The 10,939-nt window shown below is 34.7% G+C and overlaps 1 protein-coding gene across 6 annotated transcripts in view; it reads right to left on the minus strand.

Annotated features, from left to right (window-relative positions):
- Nucleotides 1-10,939, minus strand: part of LOC108975499 — a 93,841-nt gene that overhangs the window by 29,803 nt on the left and 53,099 nt on the right. For 5 of the 6 annotated variants that reach the window (XM_018944009.1, XM_018944007.1, XM_018944008.1 and 2 more), the window contains exon 3: nt 8,430-8,687. In XM_018944009.1, the coding sequence (XP_018799554.1) occupies nt 8,430-8,687 (258 nt within the window). The remainder of the gene's footprint in view (nt 1-8,429; nt 8,688-10,939) is intronic. The other variant, XM_018944010.1, reaches the window with a different exon arrangement.

A 10,939-nucleotide genomic window follows, 5' to 3' on the forward strand; every position in this document is an offset into this window, starting at 1 on the left:
TCAGTTGCATGAGCTTAAAGCTTTAACTAGGATATTGCTATTTTAATAAAAAAGCAGGTAAGCTTAAATCTTAAAAACATAGTTTCACAAGTAATATAAGTTAAGTAGGGCAAAGTGCTCTCTCACGAAAATTAAGTGTTTACCCTAGAAAGCTTAAGTAAAGTTATACATATATTCTTATATATCTGTTTGGTGTTTTGAAAAATCAGTTAAATGTGCTTAAAGCTTGGTTTTAGTAGCTTTTAGTAATGAAATTTGTAGGTGTAACTATTATTAAATAAAACACAGATAGTTAAAATGTTTGAAGCTTCTARTGGTCTAAGTATTTAACATGTGGTCTAGTTTCCCCTTGCTAAAGCTCATCATAAAGCATAAAACCAGAGTGCATATTCAAATAATCTGCTAATACTCATATGCGAATCTATATAATAACTTAGTTTTGGCATAAACTCTGTAACAGATTTTACAATTTACATATACAATAATGACAAATTGAGGAAAGTGCCCATTTTCTTTTTTAAAATTTCTCAGTTCAGCGTTTGTTTTGATGAGATGAATATACTAACTAGACCAATATCTAGATTTATTCGAGATGATCTTCATGAAAGCCTACGGTCGGTCAGCCGTCTATCTTCTGACAAATGCGCTTGAGATAAATTAGCCTAAACACGCGCAGTCAACTACCATGAAAGTATCCTTTTTACAGATGAAAAAATTTTCGCTGTTGAAGAAGTTTTCTATAAACAAAACAACACAGTATATGAAAAAAATTTCAAAGTTGTAAAAAATGTTATTCCAAGGGTTCAACATTGTCATCATCCAGCTGCTGTAATCCTTTGGTGGGGAGTCTCTTGTGTAAAGGGGTTAAACCTGTTAACATCTATGAAAAAGGTATTAAAACTGGGCAAAAGTGTACCAGGAGCATGTTCTGGAAGGCTTCACCATGACATGCCATGCAGTTAAAGAATACTTTCGTGGATGAAGCAAAATTCTGCTTCAGTACACAAGGCAAACACCACACAACAGTGGCTTAAAGCAATGAAAGCTTAATGGCTGCAGATGATAAGCTGACTGGAAGTTCAGATTTTAATGCTATTCTATACGTTGCAYCTGTAGATATAGCTTGTAGGAAGCTTGGATATATGAAGTGCCCAGTCTGAGTCACACTGAAATTCTTCACAGCTTCAGTTGCTTTCCTTATCTTAACTTACCAGAACCTTCTCCTGCCGGTTGCTTCKCAGCTCACAYCCCAGCGASGGATTYGTGGTCGGRACTGAACCGTTGAAGAAGGGTATGCTGAGCTTTTTGACTCCATCAAAGTGAAAGGAGATATGTTGCTTCGAAGTGCAGCTTTCTTCAAAGATGTGTGCATTCACTTCAATAGAAGTGCGGCTCTASTTGATTTGGGCTCGCTGACTGTGCGCTCAAAACAAGTCAAAGAGTACATGACCTTATTAGCACCATCTTGAAGCATCTTCAGTTTTAGACTTGCATGGGTTTCCGCTCAAAACTTAATCGCCGAAGACTGTAAATTTGTTGAGCTTGCTATGTAGAGCAATCTTTTTTAATTGGAAGCTAGTCAGGGCGTTCAGAAAATGGTCAACAACTAGAACTTATACGACAACGAGATCTTTTTAGCGCACAGTGAACCGCAAAAGGTACTTCGAACTACTGGCTCTTCGTAAAGTCGATCCCGCCACAAAGGTAGATGTTCTGACTGGACACTGTCCAATAGGTTCACACGCGGTGCGGCTTAGCGTTTTGTCAAAYGCTCTTTGGCAAAGCTGTTTGGAGRAAATCGAGGTTGAGTAATCTTATCACTTCCTTCCCTCTTGCCTGGCTTTTGTCAGACTGATATTTAAATATATCRGTAGAAACGTTTGGCGAACCTAGGGAAATTGCTGGCATTGATATTAAGCGCCTTMATAAATTTGTGGTGAGCTCAAAACGCTTTGTCGTTCTATAAGGATATTGTGATCTACTTTTAGGAGTTTATGCGTAACACTAAGGACGAATATCTGTCCAAGTGAAACCTAATGACTTTAAATCAACCCTTCGATCAACCTCACCTTTATAATAGAGTATGCCGTCTACCCAAGCAATGTACTCATCTTATTATGGACATAGTYATCGCATTAAAAGCTAGTGCCTTAGATTTCTCTTTATTGCGTTCCAACAAATATTGTTGAAAATTATAAACCAATGGAGTTACAACAAGTCTACTCGCGACTACTTTAGGGCTAATAGGGCCGTTATAATTACTTCACACARGCTGAATATTTTGTTAAATATAATTCATTACAACTCACCGATAGAAAAAAGGAGTTATTATAAATYAACCTGAAAAGTTTTTGAGATGGGGTATAAAAATATATGTCACCTACATACATACAAACGGCTCTATAAATGCGCATATCAATAGAGTATAAACCTACAAAATATGCCTATGAAAATCTACATATAAACGCCCGACAGTCAAACTAACGAGCCGATCGCAAGAAATTAGCATAAGTGCACGCATGCGCCGTGTCCATATGAGCTGCATACCAAACAGCTTAGCGGATGCGGCACATTGCCTATCCAGTGCGGTTTGACAACACAAATCTCGTATGTGATGGAGATTTCGCGCATGCGTGCATGTTGAGTGGAGTCTGTCTTGCAGGCATACACATTGACTAGGCATTAAATCATAGCACTGAATGTATGTACATATATGTGTACCGCATTTGCGGCCGACATGACTGACTGAGTGCGAGCGCCAGCCTGCCCACAGTGGAAATGTGCCGCAGGATCTATATTTCATGCTGCGCCACATTAGTCAGACGCATTGCAATTTATCTGCTCGAATTGTCCGTGTCTGCCTGTCTATCTGTCTGTGCAATCGTCTGGCTGTGCGCGACGCATGCGCGCAACCAACGATTGACAAGCACAAGACGAGCGTTTAGGCGCATAGGTGGAGGCATTAAAAATGTGTATACTCACATACATATTTATGTGTCTGAGGTGGTTTATGCACGTATATATTATATTATATGTATATAAATATATTTTAAGYATATATGCACATATTTATTAGCAGCATASTGCTMAAAGGAGTCAGYTCTRAGTAAATATAAAYAGTTGGCAACCAGCTGCGCGCATTWAAAGCTCYGCAAGCATCGTCGACGGCTTACCGCTGACCAGCCTGGTTTTCTCAATCGCATTTTTTCGTAGCTCCGTGYATTTGCTGCGTTTTTGTTTCTTGTCTCTGGCATTTGGACGCGCCTTATTTTGTGTCGTTCGCTTGTCGCTGATTGACTCGGCCGGGTTAAGTACGCGGCAAACACTAAACAATTCCAACATATGTACCTATAATAGCCGRCCGMCATGTGTGCGCATGCGCAAATGTCTGCCGCGCAAATATTTGGCGCTCGTACGTGTTTTGGCTGTACGCTTGATCGGCCTTATTGCGGCRCATTGCCGGCTGGCTGTTGGCGTTGTGTCCACTTCGCGTTGAAATCGCTGTGTTGCACACAAAACAATTTTCAATTCAACACCCAATTGTAAATTKTATACATAAATGTCGTARTTGTTGTTGTTGTYGTTGCAGTGTGTTGTCTTTTGGGTCACAAGCAAATCGGCTTTGTTATTGAAATTTTCTTCGGTTTTTGGATGCTGTTTTTTGTTGCTGTGTCTGCTATTTTTAGCAGCGTTTATAATACAGTTTTTACGGCAGCGTTTTGCCGCTTTAGTTTCTCAATTGTTTTACCTTTACATTTGTATGTTTTTCAATGTGTTRCTGTTGCTTTGGCGGCGAAAATTCTACTTGCGCAATTTAACGTTTTGTTTTTTGATCTCATAATTACGTCTGACAAYGTAAAGCTCACGATTAATTGCGTTTATGCAAGCGTAGTTATAAAAGCGTAATGGAAACGCTATTCGCGCGATTAAGCTATTAAAAGACTTAAGCTGGGAACCTGGTGGACTACATAATTGCAGCACCAACTTTTTGAGCTGAATAAAAGTTTTATGGAGTTTATGTAATAAAAGCATGAGCAAGTTTTACTTTCGTGGAAAATACTTGTAAAGATATTTTATTTTTAAAAATTTTAAAGAAAAATAAAAGATATGAATTTTTAATAAAAAAAATGTAATTAATAAAGTTTTATGTAAAAAATGGAAACAAACAATTATTTCATTTACATTGCCTTAAAAGTTAATATTTTAATAAAAAAAATAAAAATAAAATTAAATAAATGTAATATATCGGGGAATAGTTTTAGGAAAAATTCAAACACAAATATACACTTTTTATACAAAATTATATATCATTAAGCTGCGAACCTGAGAAAAAATTCAATACAAATTTAAAGAGTATAAAGTTGCAAATGTGAAAAAAAATATTTTTTTGAATCCTACGTTATGTAAATAAGAGAGGATTAAGTTTTTTATTACTTTATTTAAAAAATAATCAGACGCTTGAGTTATTATTGGCATAACGGTGGCCTAACCTAAAGAGGTGGCATGAAATAAGAGAAAATAAATAAATTCTGTAATAATGCGTTAGATGTGTCCAATGATAGTAAAAGTGGTAAGACTGCACCTTACAATCAAATTAATGCAGCTACTAACTTGGTGGTATTAAATAAATTACTTTTTACTTATATGTCTATATTTAAGCAGCAGCTCCTATTCCTGTAATTTATTGAGCTTATGCAAGTGTGAGAGTTTTATTGTTAAGCTTCTTTTAACTTCCGAATTTTCAGATTTAAGAGTGTGAATATTTTTCTTCCAATAGAAATCGAAAGCTTAAATAAGTTCCAGCTTTACAGAAGCTTATCTATGCGGCAAAAGATTTTGATGTTCCTGTTGCCACCCCAGCAATGCCTCGCCTTCATTCTCCTCCCTGGAATCTAAATCAATCTTTCGTTACTTTGGACTTGATCAAATATTAATAAGAAAACACATCCCGTAATGTTTATTTATAAGTCTTTTGGAAATTTTTGATCAACGACAGCACAATAATAGTGTTGTTAATAACTTTGCAACAATAATGTTCGCTATACTACCATCTTTCGTCTCGGTTTTAACGACAGAAGCAACGGCCGGCCGTCCTTCACGCTTCCAGGTACCACAAAAGAGTAAAGAAAATCCCAACCTTAACGTCGCTCAAAGCTACGCTCACAGCTATCCTTAACGTAAATCAGTGATATACTTACCGACAATGTTGAAAACGTTAAACTCTCATGGATACACAGACATATCGGCATATAAAGGGATACTTTAGCTGACTCGGAAGCAAAACTAACAACTACTTTTCCTTTAAAACTTATAAATAGTATTCATAAAAATGACATCAGAAATGTAGCTGAAAAATTTAATCGTGAAGCTGAAAAAGAATATTCGCACTACTAAAAAAACACAAATCCTACAAGCTTTCCTACAACTATAACCAGGARACAATGAAAAAGATCTAACAGTCCGTCTGGACATATTGCAACTTGAAGAATCTCACAGTTCCACATCTAATTCAAAAACTGTCAATCATTAGAATACTTTAGACTAGAAGTGAATTGTTAACAAATGTAACACATTTAACATTAAAGACTTTATAAAATTGGCTCTTAAGCAAGCCATTGTTTTGCCTCAATTCTTCTGAGAGCCTATCCAATAYTTTTGGATCAAACCGAATGTGTTTATGTATGTATGTATGCAATTAAAATGGTCATTATTGTCACTGTCTGATATTTTTACCGTATGTTCTTTTGTAGGTCTTAAATAAAACTAAATGTTTAATTTTTACTAAAATCTCTTTAAGGTCAAAACATTTTCTGATATTGATTTTCAGMATCTGCTATTAAAAATTCTGTTTAAGCTAGGTTCCGAACCCTCAACAAGTTAARACAATAGTGTCAAGATCTCCAGCTCAAGCAACTACAGTCATGGTAATTACTATGTAGTATAGCCACTTTAAGWCCATTGAATTTTTTTATCAAGAAAATAATGTCTTTTAATAAATTTAGTTTTATCACACCTTCTGAAGATAAGAACCAGTAGCTTCAGAATAAATATGTGAACTAATMTTTTGCTGGTTGAATAAGCCTTTGAAAGGGACTAAGCAATATTTGGCTACAAAAGGAGATATTAGTTAAGTGCTAATCTTTTGAGTATCTAATGTCTTTCAAATTTATTTACCATTTATATCTGCCAAAAAATGTGTGCAAGTGAAAATATTCCCAAAATATATATTTTGTGATCGAAAAGCTTTCTTCGTAAACGATACTTTTTCACTTTTATAATGGAGTAAGAACTTTCCAATCTCTATTACTTAGTATTTTTTATGTCTAACCAATAAGCTCATTCGTCTTCATCGAACAAACAGAATACCTTGGACAAATTAAAGTGAAWCATAAATCGCAAATTTTGAAAGGTGTTTTCGAGATTCATATTTAATAGTTTCTTCTGCCCTCTTGCTCAAAATGAAAGGTCAAATTACCATAGACGAAACTTGACACTTGAGCCTCAGCATAATTCTATTGGTTTTTCTTAAGTGCCAGCGCTTTTCAAAAGATATTTGTTATCATAAAGCACATCTCATATATCCTCGATGAGTTTATTGAACTAATTTAACATATGGTTGGTTGGTTTTTTTCCATTTACGAGTGTATTTAGTGGATATCAACGAAAGCTGATACTTGTTTTAGTCTATGTACATAAAAAGGAGCACGTAGCTAGTAATTTATTAAAATTTTGAAAATACTTCCAATGCGTATGTGTGTCGATGTAAGAGATAATAATTGAGTGCGAGTAAACTTTTTAAACTATTACTTTTTAAGGTGCGCTCTCTAAGAAACGAAAACAGAAAGCTCTCAAAGGAACCGAATTTACCTTTCTCAGTCTCAATAAATATTTGATAATATAAATTTTTTATATTGTTTCGACAGTTGGCACAAAGGCTAATTATTGCATTATTATGCATCGACTGGGGACTATTTTTAAAGCGACCGCAGCTATGTAACTTGGAATAGTATTTCTAAGCCACTGCTGTATGGCTTATGTCTTTAGGACTGGCTTTTCATCCTTGGCACAACATTTTTTTTGCGTAGATTTTGTCATCATGCTTATTAAAATCTTCGTCAACAGTGAAACATTTTTTCATCTGTAAAAATAATACTTCACTGAAGTAGTCGCTTGCAACTGTTAAGTTGTTTGCAAAATTAATGTGAACGAATGAATAAATATTTGTTCAAAAAAACGAAAATTCCTTGTATTTTTACTGTTCTTTTTCCGGCAAAAAAAAAAAAAATTCAACTGCACTGTTCTCATCCATCAATTGAATAAAGATCATAAAGGGTGCTCTAAGTCATAAAACAAAAAACAAAACATTTTGATTTTTTGCAAATGCTATACTGGTTACTTTTAATTCATTCAAGGCTATTTGGTGTTGCTATCAGACTCAGAGAATCTGGGTTCTTAGGCTGCAGTCATTAAGGTCACASCAAAGCTGATGAGCCGGCAAGGAAAGGCACACCAGAACCTTTATCGGTAAAATATTAGCAGGTTGGTGCTTCCGTAATCTCTTGTGTCCTACTGCTAGAAATCTGGATTTCGTAGAATTTTGGCCAGCGTTGGGAAACCATCGGTCTAAGAACGATCGCGGGGGATGTAGTGATCATTTTGAACTCAGTAGAGCTAGCTACTCTGACAGTGAGAATAACAACATTTTGAAACAAAAACAAAGATATTGAAATACAAAAACAGTATATTTACATAAACGAAGGTGAGGTTAATTGAATCGAAAGGGGAGATCCAATATGTGAAAATATTTCTACTAAGCTTCTAAAGCAGATATTATTTATGTTTAGAAGTTTTGGAAACTCTAAGTTTAGAAATTTGGCTGGCATTTAAGTACCAACTGCAAAAATTGTGGCTCTCAGAGCATTTTGTGAGTGAATATATTTGCCATTGTAAAGTGGGTTATAAATTAATATTTGAAACACATTATGCTATCCTTTTCAAATAATACCCTAATCAAGTAACTAACAACAAATAAAAATACATTTAAGTTCCCCGAATCGCGATTGCAAGCATCACAACTGAAACAACGAAATATGTCCTCATATTCAATTCAACATTTTCATCATCATCATCATCATTTCTTTTATCATCATTATCATCAAAGCATCATCTATTGAATTACAAGTATTAGCAATCGCAAAAAAAAAAACGCACACACACAATCCGTTCGATGCCGTAAAAACGTGTCGTGAATTTCGCAACAACACCAAGTACAGACATTGAGGCATACAAATCGGTGTACAACAACAAATGTCATGTAAACAAGACAGAAAAAAAAAAAATAAGTGATTGCAAAAACAACATGAAATTAGCTTTCAAAGTCAAGTGAGTAAATTAGTGTGAATTAGTATTGGAACAATTGGTTAGCTTACATTGGCACCACTCACGTTGCTGACCAGCACGCCGCAGTAATCGGGCGCACCCTGCTTCGCCAACAGATTTATGCTGAAGCCCACCGCATCGGAGCCGTCGCCCATAGCCATGCAGGCCGCATTGCGATGATCGCGCGCATGTACTGCACCCGTGTAGGGACCGTTGAATTTCACTTTGATATTCATTGTGCCCGATTTGCATGTCGCCGTTACGCGTGGCGCAAATTCGTTTTGTGTCGATACATCTTGTGTTGCCACCTGCAAGTAAATGGAAAATAATAACATGAGAAAAATCGAGTTAAATTATTCAAAAGATGACTTAAAGTGCAAAAATTACTTTTAAGGCTATAAAAAATTTCAAATAATACTTAATAAAGAACTAGTTTAGCAAAAATAAATGCAATAATTTATTTCCTGAAACAACAGACAGCCAAGCTCAAAAAAACGCGCTCTGTGCCCTTAAGAAGAAATGGCAAGATTACCTCGTGTTTTAAATTTTTAAATCAAAAACACTCTTAGGCTTAGAGCTGGAAGAATTTTCAAGAAGAGTTGCCATATCTCAAAAGCTATACGTTTTTAAAATTTATGAAATAAAGAAATAATACAATATGGGACAAAAATAATGTTAATTTCGAGTATTGATGGTGCCATATATTTTTGAAAAGTTGTTGCCACCTGTTTAATTTTTCTATTAAATTAAAATGAGAAGTACATAATATCTTTATATTATACTATGAGATCCATTCAAAAAGATGAAAAATAATTTCTGTCAATGAAATTTTTAAAAGGGTTGCCATCTATTTAATAATTTATGTTATAAAAATTTAATATTTAAAAATAATATTTTAAAATAATAATGCAATATGGGTACGAAATAATGGTTTGGTAAAGAATTTTACATATAAGAGTTGCCACCTATTTGAAATTCATTACAGTAATATTGCTTTGAAAGCTATGAAAGTTCTGTCTAACAAAAAAAAAAMAAACTTTGTCCATGACAGAAAGTTCATGATTGAAAAATTTTTGCGAAGGGTTGCCACCCTTTAAAAGCTTTAAAAGCTTTGTATAACAAACTATTATGACAAACATATGAAGTGTAGTAATAGTATATGCTCATAAAAATATCTAAACAAGTTTAATTTGGAATTTATTTTTGAGAATGATRCCACCTGTTTCAAATTGTTTTCAAATAAATAAATAAAAGGTTAAAGAATAATTTCAGTGAATGAAATTTTAAAAAGATATTTGCCACATGTTCGCAATTTATTAAATGAATAATGCTCAATTCTATCCATGAACGAAAGTTCATGGTTCATACAAATAAAAATAATGATACCATCTGTTCGACATTTTTATTAAATTAAATAAATAACGTAAATATTATTACATATTTTAGAAAAAAAAGTTCGTGTACCGGAATATTTTTAAAAAGAGTTGCCACATGTGCGAAAATTCATTACATGAAGTATGGCAATGAAGTGAAAAATACTTGTGAGAAATATACAGCCGTGCTTCTACATAAAAAWTTTAACYATAATCACACAAATGCTTTTTTATGGTATATTGACGGAAAGGCAATTAAATACATATGTACTCTCTTATACACATCTAGATGTGTATAAGAGACAGCTCCAAGGCCCAAAGCAATTTTGCTAAATAACAACAACAACAGCGAAGAACGTAAACAATTTGTGCTCATCAACGTAACTTTGAAAAATTAATCAAACAAATTATGAAGAAGCAAATGGGCTGACATTAATCACGGCCGCCACGACGCGCGCAGTCACCTCCACATATTAAGGCGCTTACACTCCCAGCCACCTACTTATGACCTCCGGCTTGCTTTAATGAGCAAAACGGCGCGTCAAGCGCAAATAATGGAAGACCTCGACGAAGCGAATAAAGCAAATGTTTGTTTTTAATGATTTATACTACTTATTGGGAAGTCTGATGCATTAACACAATTTCGTTGGAAGTTCTAAGACAACAACAACAACAACAAAGATTTTGATCAAAAGTCAGCAGCGAGATAAGTACTAATTGAGGTTAGATAAAAAGATGTAGGTAAAAATTAAGTGGAAAGTACAAAAAGCGCGAGTTATTAAAAAACTACCGTATCGAAATTCTTCAGTTGTTAAGCGAAATTAAGTGAAACGAAATTCTTTTATTTCAATAGCCAGAACGCGCCATGTGCCGGTGCAAATGTCTATAGGTGTGCGGCTGTGCTGCCCACACGCTAATTGTAAATAACTGTACTATGGCGGCTATAAGTGTGTAGGTTGTGCGTTTGCGCACAAAAGCACCGAAGGTTGCYCGTAACGGTAGAGCAAAATCAATTAATTTTTAGAAATAAGTTTATCGACACCGACAGCTGGCTCACTCAAACATACATACATGCTTCTATGCATATGTATACAACTATTTCAGCGTTCTTTTATGTGAACACATCTAAATCTGTCTCTTATACACATCTAGAAACTTTGTCCATGACAGAAAGTTCATGATTGAAA

Source organism: Bactrocera latifrons, unplaced genomic scaffold (genome assembly GCF_001853355.1).
Source record: "Bactrocera latifrons isolate USDA-ARS-PBARC rearing strain unplaced genomic scaffold, ASM185335v1 scaffold_66, whole genome shotgun sequence".
NCBI lineage: Eukaryota > Metazoa > Arthropoda > Insecta > Diptera > Tephritidae > Bactrocera > Bactrocera latifrons.